Source organism: Fusarium verticillioides, chromosome 5 (genome assembly GCF_000149555.1).
Source record: "Fusarium verticillioides 7600 chromosome 5, whole genome shotgun sequence".
NCBI lineage: Eukaryota > Fungi > Ascomycota > Sordariomycetes > Hypocreales > Nectriaceae > Fusarium > Fusarium verticillioides.
The window spans coordinates 2,834,652-2,856,887 of NC_031679.1; the positions used below are offsets into that span (position 1 = coordinate 2,834,652).

The window sequence follows — 22,236 nt, forward strand, 5'->3', positions numbered from 1 at the left end:
AGAACATGACTAAAGTTTCGCAATGCGCTCCTCATTCGCCTCTAGTTTATGTCCTCGTGAGATTGTCGCTTTTGCTGCAATTCTCCACTATCAATGCAATGGATGCAATGGATGCAATGGATGCAATGGGTTCTTACATCTATCTCATCTCCACCAACCGAATGAACCGAAATCGATCTACAATGCAGGGCTTGCATACTGTTAAAAAAAGAAATTTCTCTTCTTTTTTTCCCTTATCTCTTCTCTCTACAGAGTAACTAATGCATAAATGTTTGCCTGTTTCGATTCATGCACTCCACTCCTATTGAACACGTCCTCGGTTACCTGCAGCCTTTCTTTCAAGCCGTATCTATCATCTAGTAGTTCGGCTTCATGCATTAGCTACACAACCCTTCCATGCCGGCAGTGCTTCCGCGACGAGCTTTGGCCCATTTCCAGGCTGTGCTCGTAAACTCAAGGCCAACACTGGACTTGGGTAAAGAAATAGGCAACCATTTGAGAGAGTCTCTGACGCTGATCGATAGTCATGCATACCTACTTTCGAGGCTTTGATATCCGATTGTACTAGACTGTACTTTCGGGTCTCCATGATATACGCGGTGACTCACTCCTGTAAGAGATCAGCACGTCATGTCCCAGAGAGCCAATGGGTGATGAACCACCACGCTGGCTGCCCGTAACCGCAGCGCAGGGCTTAACGAAAGGCCGATTCCCTCATAATCCATCGATACTTGCTCGGTCCTCAACTTACACTGCATATTCAGGTTCCACAGCCGCTCAATGGTACTCTGCGGTTCGTCACAATATCCCGACGTCTCTGAAACATTCGCGACCAGCAACCAGAATTTATGCGGTTGCCTCTTCTCAGAGCGAGTAGTTATTGCATTGCATGTCACGCAGTAAGCAACTTCCGTCGAGCTTGGGTTGCGCGTTTCTGTCCGTGACGCCGAGATTAAACCATCCTTTCTTTTGATACGCCTGTCTCTATCTCTCTGCAACTGCATCGGTAGATGAGATGCTAAATGCAGCCACCGAACTCTGCCTCTACTATGCTGACCTCACAATACCGCTGTAAACAAACATCTTTTGTCTGATTACCCAAAATCTCATCAACATGTGATCCTAATTAACACATCAACACCCACCCCCCCTCTTGGCTCCAACGTGCGCCGTGGGTAGCCGATCGATCTCCTGAGCTTTGGGCTCTGCCCCGCGTCTCTTTCTGCTTCACCACCGTTCCTGGGCGTAGGCTCGCCTATGTTCTTCCAATAGACTCTTCGAACCCCGGAACCCCTCCACCGTAAGCAAGGCCCTAGGACTAGCTCCGTTGGCGTGAGAATGAATACTGCGACTTTCAGCCGCATACCATGTGGTGTCGCAGACCGGGAACGTGCTTCCAGGTGAGAGCCTCCGTAGCGCATTCTTCTGGTTGCCTTCTTCGAAAACCTTCTTTTTCTCCATAACTCTAGATCGCTAGCTTCTCGAGTGAGTATGCCTCCACCTTGCGGCTGATCAGCTGGCCTGTCTCTCGGGTGCTTCGCTGCACCACTTCGCCGCCCGACACAACCTTGCTCTTGGTTGGCAGTTGCTTCGTCTTGAGGCCCAACGGCAGCATGCGAGATTCTTGACCCTCCAACTTCATGGGAACTGGGTTGTTTGTGTTCCATGATGGTCGGCCGGCGCCGCTCTTTTGGGATGCAAGGCCGAACCGGACTGCCTCGCCAACGATGCCGTTGAGGTACACGGCCTCCTCCAGACCTTCGAGAGCCGCAGTCACCTCAAGCTTGAGTGCCGTCAACAGGTCGCCTGTCTCAGACTTATCGCTTGAGATGGCATCGTTCAACAACCATCCTCCAGCGCCAACGGCATCAATACACCGACCGAGAAGGTCCGAGATCAGAGTGATCACACCGTCTGGGGGTGGGTCGTTACCCTCGGAGTCAAAGCTGGTTGGGTCGATGTACAGCGATGTCCACGCACCTCGGACAAGTTCCACTCGTAGGGTGTAGATTAGCGACAAGATCTCCTCCGTCTTGAGCGTAGCTCGGATGGCCTTGACTGTGGTTATAGCTGGGAGCCGCCATAACTTAGCGAAAGCCAACGTGAGTCCCCGCGAACGGCTGCTGCTATCATCTCCAAGGTAGTACTCCGTGATCGCAATGTCTCGCTCAAGATCGTCAATGTCCATCTCGTAGTTTTCAACCCCGTCATGTGCCTCATCTTTCAAAAGCTTGCTATTAGCTGGCTTCTTAGGATCAGGGATAAGGTCAAGATTAAGCATCAAAGCTCGGATAGCCAGAAGTAGCTCCAGTTCGCCAAGTTGAGTAGCTTGAAGGTAATTTAACACCAGCGTCATGGATGGGTCAGCATCAGTCAAGCTTGTCAGAAGGTCCTCAACAATGGTTTTGCTGTCGAGGGCTTCCACATCCCATTCTTCTCTGAATGCAGCCTTCAAGTTTGAGAGGGTCAGGTGCCCAGCAACAACCAAGTAGGATGTGACGTTCGTGTCGGGCAGGATCAACTGCAGCTTAGGTCGTGATTCTGGTGCTTCGGTTGTAGAGATGGAAAAGGTTCGACCAATCGCATAGAGCACCCAGCGTCGATCCACAACAGCGTAACGACTGCCTCCTGTATGCCACTCCCATTCAGGGAGTTCCTGGGCGTCCTTCTCTTTTGCTTCAGTGCTCTCACTCGTTGATCTAAGGCCCATGCGAAATCGCTTGCGTAGAAGGCCTTCCCATTCCTCAAGGTCACCCTTTGTAAGATGCGCATCTGCAATTTCAAGCTCGTTGCGAAGCTTATTCATATATTGTTCAGTCATCGAGCCAGGGACATATTTGGAGAAGTCTGCTGATAGCTTTTCTGTCTTGGCCTTCTTCGCTGGGATTTCAGTAGCAGTTCCACGACCAATAGAGTCAATCAGAAGACCCTGTTTGCGTCGCTTGCCGTGGTTCTTGGGGGGCTCAATCTGGATTGAGACCAGGACGTTATCAATCAGAGCCACGGCTAGCTCCTGACTTCGCAAGTAGCTAATCAACTGGCACGACTGGGGCTTCTCATCCTCCTCAAGGACCTCGGAAAGATCAAGTGGTGCATTGGCATGGATGGATCTATACTGGTGGTTGTAGAGACCGATCGACTCGAGTGAGCATGACAAGACAAATGGTCGAGACAAACGAGCGAAAGAAACTGCGCTCTCCATATGCACCACAGACTTGAGCTTCGGAACAGGAGTGGTAAGGTCGTAGATATTGAGAGCGCCTTGTTGTAGCTGCATGAGCAGAGCTGCTTGCACATCAATTTGGTAGGTAGATTTATCAGTGCCACGGGGCGAAGGAGTACCGATGGGAGCGATCTCGAGAGGTGATAGCTTCTGAATGTCAGAGGTTGTTGAAGTGCCTGCGGCGACAGCGAGAACAACCAAGTGACGGCTCTCCTGGCTCTCGCTCAACGTCTTTGACACGAACGCAACCAGCTCCGGCTCAGAAGCAGGTGTTTTAGGGAGCGCACTGAAAATCTCAGGCTTATCCTTGAAGATCCCTTCGCTGAACTCGGCAAGTGTGCCCGAGGTAACGTAGTCCACCTCGAGGCTCTCGATCTGTGTAGCGATAGCATCCTGCAATGCGGACTTTGAGGGTGAGGTCCATTGGATCGCCAGGGTTTCGGAAGAAAGTGAAATGAACTCTCCGTTTTCGCAGACTGCAATCACATCGCCAGTACTAGAGGTCTCTGGCACACTGGAAGAGCATGTCAAGTATCGAACAGCTGAAGACTTGAGAACGGGAGAGACGGTCGTCGTGGAGGTAGTCTTGCCATCCTGGTGGACGACATCCTTAAACAATGTGATCTTTTGGCCTCTAGAATCGCGAGTAGAGATATATGTGTATCGGGAAACGTCGTTGGAATCAGCTCGTCGAATCCTAACCGAGTAAGGAGCGCAGGTAAAAGATTCTTGAGGAGGAATAGGATAAGAAGTGATCAATCTCGAAGCCGGAACCTGCGCAAAGTCAGCGACAGCCTACCCAAAATCTGGTGAGAAATCATACATCATAGATGCTAATAGTTTCTCCATCCACACCAACAACCAGTTCCGTCCTCTTTCGCTTCTTCTGACCATCGCGCAAACCATAGACCTCCCGCGCAACGATGCGACCTTCAGTATGATCCAAGGGTCGGGGGAGGGTCGCCAGCACAAATGGCTTGTGTATTCTATACTCGGAAGCCATGGCGACTACGGTACCGTAATGATGAATTATACCGTGGGCTGAAAGAGATACAATTTGTTGTATCTAGACTTTCGACCTGCACTTTTTTCCTTCGGCGTTCAACAGGTGAAGCTTCACAAAAAAAAAAGTTGGAGCGGGCCGAAACAAATTCCGTTGGTGGGGATCAGTGGGTCTCAAGCGCCTGCCACCAAAAATGATCCCTGACGTACCTAGAAGAAGCGAAGGTACGTTCCTAGCGCGAATCGACGCGTTCAGTGGTTTCTACCATTTCCATTAACGCGTACCCTGGCCAAGCTCTTTATTCAATTATATCCACGGGCAACGATTTCAGTTCATTCGCACCGAGACAAAGGCTCGCCTCGCATTGGAATCTTTTTTCTATTGCTATAAGATCCTACTCAACTTTGTTTCTTTCTTCTATCCTCAGAATCCATATTCCGGTGTTACATTCGTGAAATGGTGGTTTAACATTAAGCTTAAAGGTGCTTAGGACATCGAAATCTCAAGCTCATTGCATGCTGACATTGCTACTCTCGCAGCTTTCGACGCATCAATGGGAACGGTCTTGGTCGAGAGGATGGCCCAGGAAGGCATAAGGGAACCCGAGGTGAAGAAAGTCCATCCTTTCTTTACTAAAGGTCCTGCTGTCGACGTTGCCAACCCCCCGAACAGCGCAGAATCATCGCCGAACGCTTTGAGCAGCGGAACTCCTCACGAAGACGCTGAGCCAGTGCCAGAAGTTCCAAACAGTAGAAGACGTCGAAAGGCCGACGCGTCCCTCCCGCATGATGCGCCTGTACCGAAGAGACCACGACGAAAACGCCATTGCGATGCAGCTTCAAGCAACTCGAACGCGACTATTGAACAGAGTCTTGGAATCAAGCTGAAGGAGTCTGTCTTCACCAAACCCGAACCTGAACCGTTCAATATCGCATTTATAAACCCCACCGAGGCCACTCCACAATCCAATCCTTCCAGCAATACAAATCCCAATGTCAAGGGCAAAGTACTAAAACGGAACCCAAAGACAGGGACATTGGGATCGCCCCCAAAGCCCAAGTCCAAGAGCCCTCCATCTCGAATGGTGTGCATGAAATATGGACGTGACGAAGCCAACCGAAAAGATATGGGGGATAAGATAACCCAGATCCTGGAAGGCAAGATATTGTTCCCACCAACACCACCAAAGAGAAGAGGAAGGAAAGCAAAAGAGGACTGCATGGCCAAAATCGAGGATATGTCAAAGACTACACACCCATTCTTCACTGGGAAGGCAAAGCAAAACACGAAAACGGAAAGCCAATCTGCTACCAAAGGGCAACCATCTTCGACACGACAGACTGTATTCATGTCCACGCCAATGTCTCCTAAGAAGCCTCGCAACCCATTTATCGTGAACAAGCAACCCCCGCGGTTTGGCGTCAAGACTGGCGTAACCAGGGTGCCTGGAGCTATGCAGCCTCTATGGCCAGCGAAGGGAATGGCTCATGTTCGTGGCTTTGATCTCGAGCTTGATCCTGCCTCATTATCATCCGGCGAGCATATGGATAAAAAGTCCAAAGGCTCTACTGTCACAGTCACCCCCGACGAGTCTGTGCTGGACAGGTTCTGCGCCAATATGGATCTTGCTGCTCTCCGAGAATCACTGCCTAGGAATCACGATAATTTTGAACCCGCGCCCAAGGAACTACGAACCCCTAGTCGCCACTTTGAGAGTGGACGGAAACTTCAAATACGGGTCCGGTCAGAACTCAGGACCCTACGGATGGCGAGCACCGCCGATACTGACGATGCGATGATGGGCAACACATCCGAGTTCTCTGCAAGAAGGACACATCCTGCAGTCAGCCGCTTATACGAAATGCTTGAGACTAGCCTTTCTGCATATGATAGATCAACGTGTGAATCTCTGGCCTGGACGCAGAAGTACGCTCCAGCTGCAGCATCAGAGATCCTCCAGGCTGGAAAAGAGGCCCTCCTGCTAAGGGACTGGTTACAAACATTGAAAGTTGAGTCTGTAACTACAACAGCCGATAACACAGTAACCAAGGGAAAGTCCAAAATAAAATCAGCGCCGAAAAAGAAGAGAAAGAAGGATGAGCTGGATGATTTTATTGTCAGTAGCGAAGAGGAAGCAAACGAGATGGGTGAGATCTCTGAAAATGAGGACGACTGGGCACCTGCCGGCTCTGGATTGCTGAAGAAGACAGTCGTTCGAAATGGCGACTCCGGAATGGAGCAGGGAAGACTGACGAATGCGGTGGTTATCAGTGGTCCTCACGGGAGTGGTAAGTCGGCAACGGTTTACGCAATAGCCAAAGAATTGGGTTTCGAAATATTCGAAATCAACTCCGCCAGTAGACGAAATGGCAAAGATATCTTGGAGAAGGTTGGCGACATGACACGGAACCACCTTGTTCAGCAACATCGCGCAGATCCCAGTTCTGGAACCATGGACGAAGATGAGACTTCGCGGGATTTGAAGTCGGGGAAGCAAGGCACGATGACTGCCTTTTTCCAAAAGTCGAGAGTCTCCAAACCACCAGTCAAGAAACCCGCCGAGGAGAAGTTGCCTGAAACAGCAAAAGCCAGCTTGGCTAAGAGCCAGAAGCAGTCATTAATTCTGCTAGAAGAAGTTGATGTCTTATACGAGGAAGACAAGCAATTTTGGGCAACACTGATGGGGATGATGGCCCAATCGAAACGACCGTTCATCATGACCTGCAACGACGAAAGCCTAGTGCCTCTTCAGAGCCTTAACCTCCATGGCATCTTCCGGTTCGCACCTCCACCTATGGATCTTGCTGTCGACCTCTGTCTTCTCGCCGCAGCTAACGAAGGGCACATTCTACGACGCACAGCTGTTGAGGCCTTGTACAAGTCTAGAAATAACGACCTCAGGTCCTCGCTAACAGAACTCAACTACTGGTGCCAGATCGGGGTCGGGGATCGCAAGGGAGGGTTCGACTGGTTCTGCCTGCGATGGCCCAAAGGGACCGACCTGGACGAAAATGGCGATGTAGTACGAGTGCTGAGTGAGGACACTTACTGCAAGGGCCTAGGTTGGTATGGCCGTGACCTGATCGCTACCTGCCCTGATCCATTGGAGTCAGAAGAGGAGGCAATGAAACAGGCATGGAATTCCTGGGCATTAGACATGGGCGAGTGGAACACTACACTGGATTTGCCGTCATGGGCCGATGGTGTCTCCCAACAAGTATCGCAACGAAGCCAGAGGCTTGAGGCACTTACAGCCTTTGATGAATTCTGCACATCAATGAGCGATGCAGATCTCTTGGCAAGCGGCACTTTAGGGATCAGATTCCAGGAGATGATCGATCCGGAACTGCCTGAAATACCAGTCAAGATGCGAGACGATTTCATCATGGGAAGCCGTCTTCTTGAGGCAGACCCCAAGGTGATGCAGTCCTCGCCCAGTGTCAACCTCTCCCTGTCTCTTAAATCCCTAGCAAGGCAAAGCCTTATGCATGCTTCACACACACTCAACACTGCCAAGACACTCCTCGAACCACTCACAGAGAAGCGAGTGGTTGAGTCCCTGGGCCACTCATTTGAGCCTCAAACCGCGCCGCTGAGACGCATGGACCTTGCGTATGCATTCGATCCTATTGCCATAAATGAGAGGTTGTCGGCGGCCAGTTATCTTGACCCATCAGTGTTTGACAGGACCACAAAACTCATCGTCCTAGACGTGGCGCCATGGGTACGCGGGATCGTGGAGTTTGACAACACCCTGATGCAAGAGCGGCTTAAGTTGAGTAACCTCCTAAGCGAAGGGGGCAAGCGGAAGAGGATGCGCACGACACGCAGCGCATATTCAGCTATGGAAGGGGGCGAGAGGAGAACTACACGTCGTGAGAGGTACTTTGGAGACACCCTCAACACGGTCTTTGTGAGACGTACCGCCGGCAAGGGCTGGCATGATGCTGTGGAGAGAACAGCACCAAGGGAGACAACAGCAAGCCTACCCAACAGTTCACCGCCGTCCTCGCCGGCATCGAGCATTTAGCGAGGGCAGAACCCTGAGTAGGTTACGCGGTATATACTAAACGCGAATTGACTTGGAAGGATCATGATACATACGCATATAGGTCGGCAAGCTTGGTTTTTGGGGAGTCTCTTACGGGGGATTGCATGGCACAGTCTCAGATTACGCATATTATAGAACACATTTTGTAAACATATATTTATAAAGCAGTCCCGTGCGTATCGGAACGCCGTATCATTGTCTCGTGTAGCATACAAGTCGTAAAAAATGTCAGATAATACTCAAACAACTCCGTTGCAATACAATTCAATTCCATCGCGACCTCCCCATAGACATGAATGACAGCAGAATAAAGAAATGTGTGAGAACTCATCTCATTGGCCGGCTATGTCACCACTCGGGATGCATTGGAGCAGGCTGAACGACGGTCCTCCCTCGTTCAGCATAGACTGGTCGGGCCGGAATATAGTGATCATCAGCAGGATATGGCAATCGCTCAGCAGGCTGCCTCATCCTCTCATACTCGGGCCGTGGCATCCGCTCAAAGTTCTGAGGTCGCCTGCGATCAACTTCTTCGTAGTAGACAGCATCACCACGACGTCGAGTTGTTCGCTCGACTACACGCTCACCATTCTCGAGCGAGCGGCGACGACGATGGTGAGGGCGGTCTGAGCGGTGATGCTTGGAAGAATGCTCCCAGTCCTCATGATCGCCGTAGAGAACACCCTTGGGCCAGACCTTGTGGGCTACAACAGCAGCGACACCAATACCAGCTAGAAGACCAGCCGTAGTCTTGAAGAGCCCATGGTGATGATGGTTGTCGCTGCGCTTGGAGCGACGAGATGGTGAGCGTGAGCTTGATCGAGACGAGAGTCTTCCCCGTGATTTAGAGCGGGATACCATGCGAGATGAAGGTCTCCCACGAGGTGCCTGTGATCGACCACGAGAGGGTGAAGGGGTACGGCTCCTAGACAATGGCGATCGGATGGGAGATGGGCTTGGCATTCTATCATGGACAGAACTGCGACGTTCAAAGGAACCAGAGCGAGGAGAGTTCTGCATGATGGGCCAAGACTCGCTAGTGCTAGTATCGGTAGTGATCTGTATGTATCTGTATGTAGGCGTATGTATATGTATGTATGTATGTATGTATGTCTCACTTGATATGAAGTTTCAAGTGTTATATAAGTCTCGGTAAGACTCAGGGCACAACTCCAACGGCAAGATTTGTGCCCGATTGGGTTTTATTTGTTGTTACTTGGTGATCTGAAGCAAATTTTCTCTCTATTGGACAAGGACCAGCGTTCTAATGTGGGAGAGTCAGAGTCAGTCCTCAGTCGCGCCAAATGGGGGTTTCTGTAAGGATTGTACCTGAAGCAGGACCCACGACTCAACAAGAAACTAAACTGGAATTTGTCTTGCAAGCACTTGGAAGACTCTGGTATTTTTCTCTGTGTTGAGCTTCTGGTGCTGGTGCTTATAAAGACCTAACAGGGATGTCCCCTGTTGATGAGGACTAGGTAGGTTATGACGTACAAGAAGACGGGAACACGACGGGGCTATCACGATGAAGAGGGAATTGACAATTGCTCTTGGGGAATGGAGATCATCCCGAGGGAGACACTGTTCTATTTATGAGTTAAATACCTCAGGCCGATAAGTTACAGGTCAGGTGGCTTAGACGATATTGTCGATCGCTTTTGAGGGATAAACATGCCAGGATATATTGATAGGTGAATCAATCAGTTCCAGACCAAGAGTATAAGCCCTCTTGAGCTTCAGCAATATAATATAACTCGCATGCCATGTCTCTTTTCCATCTGCCGTCCCTCTCAACGAGGCGAAGCAGGATTTGAGGATTTGATCCTATTAGTACCCCCAGATACGATAGAGTCTCTCTTCACTGCATCTGCATCGTAAACACCACCTTATGAAAGCACAACGTCGTTCCACACTAGGGGTCCCCCCAAGGCGCTGGATTCCGACACACTCACTCACTCACTCAACCCACTTACTGCTCTGGTAACATATCATCCAGTCTTGTCATTTGCTGGCTGGTAATCAACTGAGCGATGTTCTATTCGTGAGACTGGGACTGAGACTGAGCGGTAAAGTGCAGATTCTTGATGAGTTGGCAATATCTCTCTCGTCTTACTCAAGCATATTCACGTCTTGTCAATTTGCACTTTGCGTGAGATGTCTTTGTGAGGCTGCTTTTTTTGCAGGGCTAACATAAAACATTCAACACGGGTTCCTACATAAGGCGTTCGAATGTGCAAGTGTCGCCCGGTTACTTTGTCTCTTATATATTGTTAGATATAGAGCGTGCTCTTAACTGAATGTGCTGATTACCCTGCAATATCACGGCCAACTCTCACCTGAGACGAGTCGAATAAGTGAAGCATTTAATGCATTGCTAGGTAACAACATCGAGATGGTTATTGGGGTCGGGCAAAAGCTTCCTGGTGTGTTTCAACTATCGATATGGCCCACGTTAAGGACTCTGATTGTATCAGCATCCGCCTTATGGGCTTATCGGGCGTCTTCATATTGAGTCTTTGACATACACATCCTTGTCACCTTACGATAATCTCCTCATTTGAGAACATAGACGTTTTGACTCTCTAAACATACATGTGGTGACTTTATTGGGAGACTTGAGACGAAGGTCCTGTATGCGCATATTGGGCCTCGGTGAAGCAGCGATAGGGATGAGTACCACATCAACGGGCATGATGCAGATGTTCTATATGAGTTTAATACTCATATTTCACTATAGTTGGCTGACTTCATTCCTCAATGTTTTCATACGTTGTCATTCTCGGCACCTTGAGCCTTTTGCGAGTTCCACGCATGTACTTGAAGGATATAAGTCATTGTTTTCAAGCTTGACCATTCAGATGTCTAACCAGAAAAGTCACAAACAGTCTCTAATACCACAAGATCTACCATTTCATATTGCCAGTCATATACTATGGCTTGAATCAGGTCTTGCGGCTCGATAAAGTCTATATTCACCAAACAGTCATTCAACATGAGGACAAGGACTCATGAAACACATTGTCAAACCGGATGAAGAGAATCGATATTACGATTATCACATCCCAAACGCACAAGAAACAGTGGGCCAGTACCGAACCACTCTCCTTCCATGTCGTCGATATGCAAAGTTAGATCCAGACCCCATGCAAATCGTATATCGACGATGACACAATGAACAACAAGTTCACTTCTTGCAGACAAACTAAAGACCACGTATACGATGACATATTTTGAGTTTATCCCAATTTCGTACAGTGTCATTATCCGGTGTAGGTTTTTGCTGTGATTCCTACTAGAAGTGTGAGTATGAAGGTGTAACCACCACGAAAGTTGTGGCAGTCCATCCATAGCTTATCCATCTCATCAATCTTTCACTTTATCCTTGTAAGTACGCAGCCACCAAAATCTTCTTACGAGCCATAAATGGGCTCAGCGCATGAATAGCCCTGAGCCTTGACGTACTCATATAAGAGTCCTCCATAATAGGTTTGATATGGCGGCTGACTTTAAGGTTCCGTGGACACTACGAGGCTTCCCTTCGCATATAATTGAGTCAACTGAGTTTATTCTTGTTTGACTTTCACTGTGTTGACTCATTCGCTGTCATAATCGAGTTTCGTTGAAGGGCAGGTCAGTTCACAACATTACATATCCCACTTCACGATCGGCCTGTGCCAGATGATCTTGGGTCCAAGCATGCCTCTCTTTCCATGTCCTTCTCTTGTATTTACCCAGCTCCCAGATTCAGTCTGAGAGGTTAATGAGAGAATGGCCTTGCCACCAACGCGAATTACTCGTCAACAACACGCAACGATAACAACAAGACCCATTATGTTGAAGGCTGTGTCATTCTCAGAACCTCGTGGTACGCAATCCAGCACAGCATATACATACATGAACCCGACTGCCACCAATTCAATCTCAATATTGCTGCAGTTTGAGTTACTCTGATCACTGTCAGAAGTCAAAAGGTATCAGTTGACTTGAGTGGCATTAAAGCCAGAGCGGATAATCTTGCAAGCACCATCAGGTTTGAGGACATACCTATGTGTAGGCATTGCCTACGGCCTGAGCATCATTCAAGTAACAAGCCATTCTGTTTATAGGATACGTTATGTCTTAAATGTTCTCACAGACAGAAGAGTATCCTGAAGTCTGACGGTGTCACTCATTGCAGCATCTGTCAAAAGCAACGAATCCTAAAATCCCAGCGATGTATGATACTCCGGATGACCTCTAAAATGCTTCCCTCTTGGTGGACACTCGGCCAAAAGGACTCTGTTCTCCTATTTTCTGGCTGTTGCCTGTTTTGTTGCCAGTTGTTGAAGCGGGAGTCCTCCCATGGAAGCCCATGACCTAACGTTAAATCGTGATACCCTGGCAAGTCACAGATCCACGTAGATTCCGCTGATGGACAGTTCTCAGTCTTTTTTTTTAATCTTAAGTATATATAAGGTGGTCCTTGTTGACATTTCGAACTTTCCAGACCTCAACACTACCATCATCAACCTTGAGTACGCCACTTAGCTTACTCTAAGCCATAATGCGTAGAGAAATGTCAATTCAAAGCTGGAGAGAGCCTGTGACGAATGCAGAAGGCAACAGGCAAAGAAACGCCATAGCATCAGTTGCAGGGTCTGTGAGAGCATGGGCTTATGAAGCGGTAGCGCTGGCCATCTTGAATATGCAGTTTGAGGGAACAAGCCCAATGAAACGAGCGGCAATTTGTCCAATTGGCAAGCCTTACGGTGGGAGGCCTTGAAATGGACACATGCCAATGCTGCGAGTCGTGTACTGCATACACCTCGTGCTCATGAAACTAACACATGAGATAACAAAGGGAAAATCCGCATCCGCCCTGGCCACGGCCGCAACCACAGCTGAGCCCTGTTCAGTGCGGTTCGGCTCAGCTCAGCTCAGCCCAGCCCAGCCAGTCTCCGGCTCCGCTCAAGGATTGACTGCACGAGGCTCGAGCGAATATGAGCCCCGCAGACAAAGCCAAGTAAATTCTGACGCCGCCGCAGAACACCGTAGACATGGGGGCGTGATTTTCGGCGAAAGATCATATCAGATCAGAGGACTCCTAGGAGCCAAAACATAACAGAAAGATACTTGGATGGAATACGGATCATAAAGCAAGGCAAAGCAAGACAAGCCAATGCGAGGGAGGGGAAAGAATTGGCTCGGGTCATGGTGTCAGTCTCCCCGTCTGGACTAAACGCCGGCTGAACGCGCCGCGCGTAAAGTGCTTGCATGGACCGATTGGAGGCCAATGGCCCTCTCTTGCTCCCTCTCCCTCTTGTTGTTTTAGATCCTTGACGCCTTACTCGAACCAGGGCCCCTCGGATCTTGTCTTTTCCACCCCTCTACCGATATTCCCCTTGTTCAATGTCTCCCATGTCTTTCAAAGGAAACAAATAACAAGCCAAGATGTTGACTGAAGCTGCTTTTGGACGCTCCTCCTCACTTTCGTTGATCATGTCTGTGCTTCGGATGTTTGGGAACAAAATACACAACTACCCTCCACATTGTGTTCAACTGTCCCCTCCTTAGACCAAGGTGAGCGTGAAACTCTCTTGCGAAATGCTGAATTGAGGGGCATCATGAGGACCAAAGTTCGGGTTGGTAGTTGGCTCGTCCGAATGGTTCGTAAGCCCAGAGATACAAGGATGTCCTATCATCGTCACCTACCCTGAGGTTTCAACAGGCGTGCCAACGACAGTCTTTCATCATGAGCATTCCAACTGAGACCACCGTATGTTTTAAAGCCGTACAACCATTATACCTCGTCAGTTTTCTTGCCTGGTGAATTCTATAAACATTGTTGTGAGGCACGCAGCAGTGAAGAAAGTCCTGGAAAGTCGAGTCTCTTGACCAAAGTTTCAGGTCAGCCTCGATCATGGTAGGGATACCAACCAAGAACGTAGAGATGAACACCGCCGTGCCCCTTCTGCGATGATGATGCCACCATCTTGCCAGGTAGTACCGAAACTCAACGTCGACACGGAGGGTATCACCATACGTACCATGTATAGGTAGATGCCCAATTGATGAAAGGCGTGCAACAACTCCTACGAAACGGTCGCGGAGTGCCATCGACGAATTGAGGCTGAGCTCTCGCCCAAACTATGATTTGTCGTGGCATGGCCTGGACTGCTCCGAAAATCCAATAATAAGCAGTTTGGAGTAAAGATCACTGTCGGGCTTCACCCTACGCCACGGCCAAAGTGATATTGCCGGTTTACCCTTTGTTCCAGAAATATCGATTGATCATCATCCGAGGGCTGAGAGGAACAGCGCCAAGATGGTGAGGAGAAAGCATGTGTCGTAGCCGAGCAAGAGTCATGTTGGACCAACAAGAGGTCAAAGTTAATCAATAGCGAAGCAGGGGATGACAGACCCCTGGCAACCTCATATCTACAAAAGCCCTCGTCCAAGCTGTACATACGTAGACATACGTAGACTGGACTGTATGTAGGCTGTACAAATGTACGGTAGGACAGCAATTAGTGATGGGGGATGTACTGTAAGCGTGGGACTTCAACCGGGTCTGGGCATCCCTGCATCATAAATTCCTCACGCTTGGATCAAATAATTAGAACCGTACATACATGTTGAGGGGCGTGGAGTGATAAGGAGAACGTCGCAACAACAGGCTTCGAGCAACCAAGTGAGTGGCTTGCTAAATGAAGGCAAATCTGTAATAAGTTAGTGGATACGATTTGTCTCTCCACGCCAAACGCAAAAGTTGCACTGCGGAGCATGATGCTGGAGTGGCCTTTGCGCATGGCGAACCAGGGCCAACTGAGACCTTGTCATTGTGGATTGTGAGCCACCTGATTCATGGATAGAGCTGCAGAGCATCATTTCTCGTCAGGATGTCAACAGACTTTATAGCTCCGTGTAGGGGAGGTGTCGGAAACCTTCAGTGCCGCCTTGTCTGTTGATTCAAAGCAAAGTACTCTATAGTCTTAATCTAGACCAGTATTTGCCGAGTCAACCTCAGGGTTGCGCTGTAAGATGTGCTCTTGCACACAATGCTGTTGCAATTTTCCTCAAGTAGCTTCGATCTGTCAACCGTCTCATTATCATCATCTATCAATATAATGAATCATCGCCGATGTGGTAGGTTGTGATAAAGATGGCGGGAGCAGACCAGCCGGACTACCAGGCCACAAGCGTCTTGCTGATGACTCTCATTTGAGGCCCGGTGGTTGGTTGTGGTGGTAGGCGAGAATTAAGCACATATCACCAAGCTTACGGTGCGCACGAAGCTGTATTCTTGAGTTTTGAGAGACGCCAAGTCAATGAGAGCCCAGCGCGAGACTGACACTACCGGCCAGACACGATGAACCGATCCGTCTTTACGTGATCTCGAAAATTTCGATGACAAGGCACTGGCGAGGTACGATGCTGGGGTATATCAACATTGGGTATTTAATCTTGGCCTCGTTTGCATCCACGGGTCACCGACCGCTACGTGTGTGACCTGCGGGTGTTATCAGTTGTCGGGGGCCGACAAGTTGGAATGCCGTATTCGCGACCATGGTGTGATTCAATGCTGTAGACGTGTGGACGCATGTCCGGGGCGATTTCCGTAGCCGTAGTCGGACGGATTCATATGCCTAAACAAGTGCTGCGATTTGAGCATCTTGTCTCTGAAAATCCTCGGGTTAGGGGGTGTCACACAGCGTTGCCATTCATTTCGGATTCGCAGGGATAGGCAAGCTTTTCGATAATGAAAGTGCCAAGATGGCGTCTGGGCCGGCGCTGTCGAGCTAGAGATTCGTAGTTTCGAAGACGTCTCCTACAAAAAGAAAGGCAGTCTTGGTTGGCGCTGGACTATGAATATCAACAGACAAGACGGCGCCCCCATTTGATGTTTGATGGTGAGTAGGCGGCCGTGCGGGAATAGGTTGATCGAGTTCAGAAGCTAAAAAGACGCGGAGGCTGTTGGAGACTCTCAGAGTCAGCCAACAGTAAAGATGGGCCATGATTGGGCGGCAGATGTGTAAGTGTGATTATTTGGCATAGCCCTTTGTCTTCTGCCTCAGAGCATGATCCTTTGTGTTGTTGGATCACCTTGTGCAGCTCAGCGGAAGGGCCGCACGGCAAGCCTCGAATGCACATATTGGTTGCCTCGTCAAGTGCATCGTTAATGATGGCGGAGCACCTGAGTCTTTGGCGCATATCAAAATGTGCCAGTCCCCGAAAGATGCTGGGCAGGCTCATCAACTCAAGTTTGGTTACGTTTAGGTAAAGGACCATGCACTCTTCAACCCCACCCCTCCAACACCAGGAGAAGACTGGAACCGAACATATCGCATATGTCATCAGGGCCTGCGGTCAACAATGCAGTGTTGAGGGCGGGTGCAGCGGCGGAGAATGCAGCAGCGGCTCAGCCAAAAGTGGCATAATGTCGACACCGGGGAGCGAGAGCCGCAGTCGTGTTTTCAGTCAAGCTTCATGGCGAAGCAGAGTTAAGTAATATCACAATGCAGAGTAACGAAGTAAAATGGACCAAGCCCAAGCCAGTTCATGACTCCACTGTATCTGGGATTGTTGGTTGGCAGTGTGTCTGCGATATGTTTGTTTGCCACAGACGCTGCAAGCTCTCCAAATGTCGATATGGTCAAAGCGTCTGATTGGTTTCCATCTTCAAAATCAATTCGAGCCTGAAAGTATCTTCTTGTGGCTCAGTGATATAGGGATGTATGTGTGTGTGTGGATGACGATTGAATCGGTTCTTCGCATTGTGGCTGCTGATGCAAGTAGTTACATACATCACATGGAGGTAGGTACCTATCCACTGTACTGCACAGTAGCAGCACCTTGGGCTGAGAAAGGATGAGACCGGAACTGGGAATTGTCTCCAACACCATTTGTAATGCCTCCAGTACATACAGGCCATGGTGGGCATGAGATGGTCATGGTGGGTCGTTTTTGATAGTGTTGAGGGGATGAGAATGGCGGCTGACTGGTGCACAAGTGACAACCGACAGCCCAGGACTTCTCAGTCAAGAAACAGCTCGTACTAGAGGTAGGGATCCAATGGTGGTGACTGGTGAGGTTAGACGGAAGCCAATGACACATGTGGGAAAGCGCCGGTGTCTTGGTTTTCGATGCCTCCTTCCCTGCTAAGGGGTGCGTTGATCAGAAGAGTCGAGGTACAGTAACTCATAAAGGTGAATTTACGACTGATGTTTTGGGCGAACTCTGAGGTTTTTACTTTTATTTTTCTTAGCAATTTAGAAAGACATCGACCAGAGCAATACCATTGTTAAGTTGGCAAATACTTATTGATAACCGTCAGACAATAATGCAATGCAAATGGTGCCGGTTTATTCTTGAATCCCGAGGGCCGTCAAGAATTACAGTTGCAGATGCTCTAGCCAATCATAGCAATGTTCAGGTTGAAGAAGTACCGCTCCTCCCACTTTCCATTTTCAGGGAAGGTAGTAATCAAGACTACTTTCCTTCCTCGTCCATTGGCCATCCATGAAGTGAATGCCGATCTTTAGGTATCTGACCTTAAGTCTAGTACTTAGCAGTGTTGACGCATGCTGAAAAGCCCAATATCAATGCGAGAGGCACATCGCAGGCGTAGTTCCTTCTTGCCCTGAATGCTAAAAAATGTTGATGCTGCCTCGCATTCTTGGAGTGCATTGTGTATCACATTCTGTTACAACCTTCAGAAATGGTCGACCGAAATTTTCTCTGTCAGTATCCATCCTAACTCCCTTCTCTGATAGTTGCTTGGCTTGGCGGTCCCGTGTCTTCTTTCCCCCTAGGAAGTTTAAAAACAATGGGGCAACTGCTACGGCATAAGGTACGAGTACCATCTAGGCCCTAGATACCTACTAAGGCAGGTATGTGCCTGCCTGCCTCCTGCCGACAGAAGACGGACAAACTTGGTAATGTGATCCATGAAAGGGGTTTGTTCCATGCTCAAATTCATTCGTCCTCCAACTAAAATCATCTTACATTTTGACTTGCAATCTGACATACATGCGCTTGGTTGTCTGCCTGTCACTGTCTCATGATGTATGTATCCATTACATGTATTGATTCACTCCTTCAAACATCCAACCAATCATCCCTGCGCCAAAGTCCCTACTACTCTTTTGCGCCAACGTGAGAAAATTGGAAAGACAAGGGTAATCTCCAAGGTTAGTTTCCCTCTCATAAGTGACTCACTGTGGTTGGCTGGCTTCTGTACCATACTGATTCGTTCATTTTCTAGATTGCTTATCCGCATGTACTCAAGTGGTCATCACAGCACCCACTTTCACCATCCTCCTCGTGAGCTTTGCGCCCACGTACATACGAGAAAAGCAGGCTGCGGCGGCATGGTTTTACTCTTCATACGAGGCGACCGCAGACACGCGTCGGGATACAACCAACTTTATGTACCAAGCCCACATACGTACGTACTCGATTCCGCCAGCTATCGCTGATCAGGTAAGCCTGTCTCGCTACAAAAGATTTATGCGTTACAGGTTTGCATGCACTGCACATCTTGTCCGAGCTGTCGGAGATAGCATCTCGAGCTTTCCGCTACTAAGAAAAAAGTAAAGAGAGACGAGACAAGTCACTCATTCCCTGGGTACCTGGCCACTGAGGCTCTCATTGGCGATGTGTGCAAGGGAACTTCCTCTACTGCACGTAAGTCGCCTGGACTTGCATACTGGTATATTCACAACTGGGAAGGACCCGTACCTGAGGTCGAGAATACGATGATGGACGCCATCATAGTGTTGACGAATGACCTACACGGTGATACATTGTCAGCCTGGCCAATGTCATATCAAAAGATTCCTTTGAAATCATCAATAGATTTTGCATTCTTTTGACTGGCAAGTTATAAGACAATATCACGAGAGTCTTGGCCACGACATAAGCAGAAGAACCCTCGGCTCTATCACGAATTACACAACAAGGCTACTTACGTCCATATGTATGCACCCGGTACGCAGCAATCAATCAAGTTGGCTACTGAATCGTCTTCTTATGCCTCCTTGTACGAAATTAGACACGCCAATTTTGATTTTCGCAACCTGCTACCAAGGTTTGTCCATGTCCCTCTGGCGCCTGTTCGGTACGCCAGTTGCTTTTTTAGCCAAGCAAGGTTGCAGCCAACGGAATGCAGTGACAGGCTTGTGCACAATTGACTTCCTAACGGCAATAAGCCTCTTGCACCACAGGGCCTGGACGACGACTTTTTCTGTCATCATCTTTACACATTCTCCATTTAGTTCTCGGTGAAATCAGGCGCCCTTCAGTGGGAAGGACGGTCTAGGAACAGACAGACACCTATGCTTGCATCAAGTTTACAAGGACTTTGTAAAAGGGCATCAAACCGACTCCGGACCATGTGTCGATTGTTAGTGCTACAAGTTAACTCAACTACTTGGCGCGCGGACGTGCCGGTATTGTCTTGGGCTGGCTGACAGCTCGAGGTTTGCGAGATGCAGATTCGGTGCCGTCAACAATTAACTGGTCACTTCTGGGTTGCCCCGGTTGAGTTTTTGGATCATCGTCCCTAGTCTCTCTTTGTTGGAAGTGTGATGACAGGCTGGGCTCCGTTCATGGCGCTGTCCAGCACCTCAGGGCGATGGAAATGCCCGCAACGGCAGGGATTCCCACCGTTCAATGCCAGGTTATCGGATGGGGCCAGACGGTGGCTTCTAACTACGTGCTACGGATACTACGTACCTCATTCAATGGTCGATAAGACGGATTCAAATATTTTTGTTCCACTTAGAAGGAATTTCAGTCCAGCACTGTAGCAAACGACTCGGTGCCATACCAAGGATCCGGGAGACCTAATATGCCTGCCGAAGGGACGCTGGCTCAGCAGGCCCACCAACTGCGTCCATACAGCACAGAGTATTACGAATGCTACACCACCAAAGAATGAGCCATAATCCCAATATGCTCATTGCAGTGTCTCAGAAAGTCATGAGGACTCAGGGATGAAGCAAAAGGCTTATATCTAAAGCACGGTGCTCGCGCTCTCATGCTGGGTGACAAAGACGCAGAAAATTACTTTAGCCGTTAATAGTTCGACGAGCGGCACGGATTTACGGCGCCTCTCAGCGAATGGGTGTTGATCCCATTTGGAAGGGAATGGACTTGTCCCTTGTTGTGGGGGTACATGACAGCTATGTTTGATTCCTTGCTACTGCTATTGCCCTCGGGCTTGAAAGCTGGGACCATTTTTGTTCCTTTCTCAGCCATGCGGTGCCGGAAGTTCTGGTGCATTTATTCTCCTGAACCATGACTGAACTTGTCTCGCAATCTAACGATGGCTGCCGCCTCAATATATTAAAAACACGGCTAGCCGACCCCAAACCAACCAAAGCCAAAGGTGATCACTGCACGAGCTGCACAGCATAACACAACAGAGCAGTGAATGAGAACGGAGCGGGATTATCAATGAATGGGGCAGGGAACCTGGTGATTATTTACACGCGGCCTTCATTCACGCATTCACGTTCCTGAAAGGGTCAAGCAGGGACCAGTAGTGGAGTAAGCGCCGTGCATGGCTCAAGGCTCCTAATGGTTCTTCCTCATGATTGACGGACAACTCATGAGGCAAGCAGCATTTCAAAGATGGAGTTGCACCACTGTTGCGGGTTGGGTAAGTACAAATAAGTGAAGGTTCCGACACACCATCTGTTTGGATGGCTCAGGACTTGTTGGACAAGCGAGCATGCACCACAATGAATACCTAGTTAATTGGGAAACGATGAGTTGATGAACTCAGGTTGATACATACGGCAGTCCACAACACAAATTATTACAGTACATAGAACAACAGCACTGTAACTTACTGTATCCGTACAGGGCCGATGGATGATAGGCTTTGTACCAGTCCTAAACCGACATACGCCCAATGAACTTTCATTGATGATTCGCGAGACACTCCACAATGGTTGTGTTTGTCGAAACCTCCATCTTTTCATATCAAGGATCTCGCATACGGATACAAGCCCCAGGCTTCATGGATGGGCTGAGAGGAATCCAGCATGTGCACAGAGGTGTGCAGGTCAATCTCACAAGGCTTTCAGGAACGACGCACTCATCTGCCGCCTGTTTTTATATCCATCCTAGCTGAATAGGCTTCGTTACGAGTCTCACTCTCATCATCTTCATTTACATTCAATCCCCATATCAATATCAAAACCAATACCGCAAGTATCCCTTGAGCAAGGTCCCGCCGCCGCTGACAAGGCCCCCGTCAGGCCCGCCCACAGCTTCGAGTACGGCACCGACCGGGCGACCCCTAGGGCGTTCCAGGGGCGACTTTGAACGAATTTGATGCTCCATTATCCATTAACAATTGAGCTGGGGGGCTTAGAGTGCAGTTGATGAATGGTAGGTTCCAGCACCCAGGACTCCGCTGTCTAGCGGGCTTGGATTCAATAGAGCTTGGAGAGGAGTGGAGGAAACGAGAGTTTTAGCGGCGAGTGAGGGGCGTGTGGATTCTGGGCCATGCCATGGGGCGTGTGATAGCCGCAATAATGGATAGGAGCTAACACAAGGCAAAGCACCTCACCTCACCTCACGGAAACCGGGGTTGTCGCTGGGTGCGGTGTCAGCTGGAGAGCGCCACGATGGCCCCGGTCTAGTCCGTAGTAGCAGGTCTAGCAGAGGCTCGCGACATGGCCGACACAGGATTGTCATGTCGGTGGTACCGGGCTTTGTATGGGTTTGTCTGAGAACTAACAAGTATAGCCATACATGCCCGGCTAGTACCACAGGACACGGAGCGCAACCTGGCCTAGTCACGGCCGGGCGGGTGTGCGTGTGCAATGGATGTCTTGTCTGAGTCTGAGGTCTGAGAATATGAATGAATGAGTAAGTGAGCAAGTGAGTGAGTGAATGAATGAAAGAGAGTGAATGACCGAAAGAGTACATACATACTGTACGCGCAAATGTACACTCTCGGCCAAC

The 22,236-nt window shown here is 49.2% G+C and overlaps 6 protein-coding genes across 12 annotated transcripts; 2 read left to right on the forward strand and 4 right to left on the reverse strand.

Annotated features, from left to right (window-relative positions):
• Positions 1-184: 184 nt before the first annotated feature.
• FVEG_08963 (hypothetical protein) lies at positions 185-4,318 on the reverse strand. 2 transcript variants are annotated; one of them, XM_018897857.1, is made up of 3 exons: positions 4,047-4,318; positions 752-3,997; positions 185-610 (listed from the first exon to the last, which is right to left on the reverse strand). In XM_018897857.1, exons 1-2 carry the CDS (start codon positions 4,224-4,226, stop codon positions 1,466-1,468), a joined length of 2,712 nt encoding a protein of 903 aa, XP_018755615.1. In that variant the 5' UTR covers positions 4,227-4,318; the 3' UTR covers positions 185-610; positions 752-1,465. The 2 variants fall into 2 exon arrangements, with proteins under 2 accessions (XP_018755615.1, XP_018755614.1); XM_018897856.1 differs by having other exon boundaries at positions 185-3,997.
• A 125-nt stretch (positions 4,319-4,443) lies between these two features.
• FVEG_08964 (hypothetical protein) lies at positions 4,444-8,468 on the forward strand. The gene is made up of 2 exons (XM_018897858.1): positions 4,444-4,708; positions 4,766-8,468. The coding sequence occupies exon 2, from the start codon at positions 4,780-4,782 to the stop codon at positions 8,254-8,256; it is 3,477 nt and encodes a 1,158-aa protein (XP_018755616.1). The 5' UTR covers positions 4,444-4,708; positions 4,766-4,779; the 3' UTR covers positions 8,257-8,468.
• Positions 8,380-10,058, reverse strand: FVEG_08965 (hypothetical protein). Its single transcript, XM_018897859.1, has 2 exons — positions 9,607-10,058; positions 8,380-9,541 (listed from the first exon to the last, which is right to left on the reverse strand). The coding sequence occupies exon 2, from the start codon at positions 9,295-9,297 to the stop codon at positions 8,626-8,628; it is 672 nt and encodes a 223-aa protein (XP_018755617.1). The 5' UTR covers positions 9,298-9,541; positions 9,607-10,058; the 3' UTR covers positions 8,380-8,625.
• Positions 10,059-11,791: 1,733 nt separating this feature from the next.
• FVEG_16489 (hypothetical protein) lies at positions 11,792-16,785 on the reverse strand. 2 transcript variants are annotated; one of them, XM_018905707.1, is made up of 2 exons: positions 15,089-16,785; positions 11,792-14,975 (listed from the first exon to the last, which is right to left on the reverse strand). In XM_018905707.1, the coding sequence occupies exon 1, from the start codon at positions 16,609-16,611 to the stop codon at positions 16,204-16,206; it is 408 nt and encodes a 135-aa protein (XP_018755618.1). In that variant the 5' UTR covers positions 16,612-16,785; the 3' UTR covers positions 11,792-14,975; positions 15,089-16,203. The 2 variants fall into 2 exon arrangements, with proteins under 2 accessions (XP_018755618.1, XP_018755619.1); XM_018905708.1 differs by having other exon boundaries at positions 11,792-14,146; positions 14,304-16,785.
• Positions 16,786-18,209: 1,424 nt separating this feature from the next.
• FVEG_16490 (hypothetical protein) lies at positions 18,210-22,212 on the forward strand. 5 transcript variants are annotated; one of them, XM_018905713.1, is made up of 4 exons: positions 18,210-18,446; positions 18,521-21,473; positions 21,525-21,657; positions 21,831-22,125. In XM_018905713.1, exon 2 carries the CDS (start codon positions 19,237-19,239, stop codon positions 19,540-19,542), a length of 306 nt encoding a protein of 101 aa, XP_018755624.1. In that variant the 5' UTR covers positions 18,210-18,446; positions 18,521-19,236; the 3' UTR covers positions 19,543-21,473; positions 21,525-21,657; positions 21,831-22,125. The 5 variants fall into 5 exon arrangements, with proteins under 5 accessions (XP_018755624.1, XP_018755621.1, XP_018755622.1 ...); XM_018905710.1 differs by having other exon boundaries at positions 18,521-18,942; positions 18,988-22,212; XM_018905711.1 differs by having other exon boundaries at positions 18,521-18,703; positions 18,777-22,212.
• On the reverse strand, positions 21,460-21,609 carry FVEG_08966 (hypothetical protein; the record flags this gene model as incomplete). The annotated part of the gene is made up of 1 exon (XM_018897860.1): positions 21,460-21,609. The coding sequence occupies one exon, from the start codon at positions 21,607-21,609 to the stop codon at positions 21,460-21,462; it is 150 nt and encodes a 49-aa protein (XP_018755625.1).
• Positions 22,213-22,236: the final 24 nt, after the last annotated feature.

What these genes read in the sequence shown, in the direction of transcription:
- FVEG_16490 (XM_018905709.1), top strand. Translation starts at nt 19,237, where the DNA reads ATGCACCCGGTACGCAGCAATCAATCAAGTTGGCTACTGAATCGTCTT.
- FVEG_08964 (XM_018897858.1), top strand. Translation starts at nt 4,780, where the DNA reads ATGGGAACGGTCTTGGTCGAGAGGATGGCCCAGGAAGGCATAAGGGAA.
- FVEG_08965 (XM_018897859.1), bottom strand. Translation starts at nt 9,297, where the DNA reads ATGCAGAACTCTCCTCGCTCTGGTTCCTTTGAACGTCGCAGTTCTGTC.
- FVEG_16489 (XM_018905707.1), bottom strand. Translation starts at nt 16,611, where the DNA reads ATGACATATGCGATATGTTCGGTTCCAGTCTTCTCCTGGTGTTGGAGG.
- FVEG_08963 (XM_018897857.1), bottom strand. Translation starts at nt 4,226, where the DNA reads ATGGCTTCCGAGTATAGAATACACAAGCCATTTGTGCTGGCGACCCTC. An exon ending in AAACTATTAGCATCTATGAT is followed by an intron (nt 3,998 to 4,046) that starts GTATGATTTCTC and finishes GACTTTGCGCAG; the next exon opens with GTTCCGGCTTCGAGATTGAT.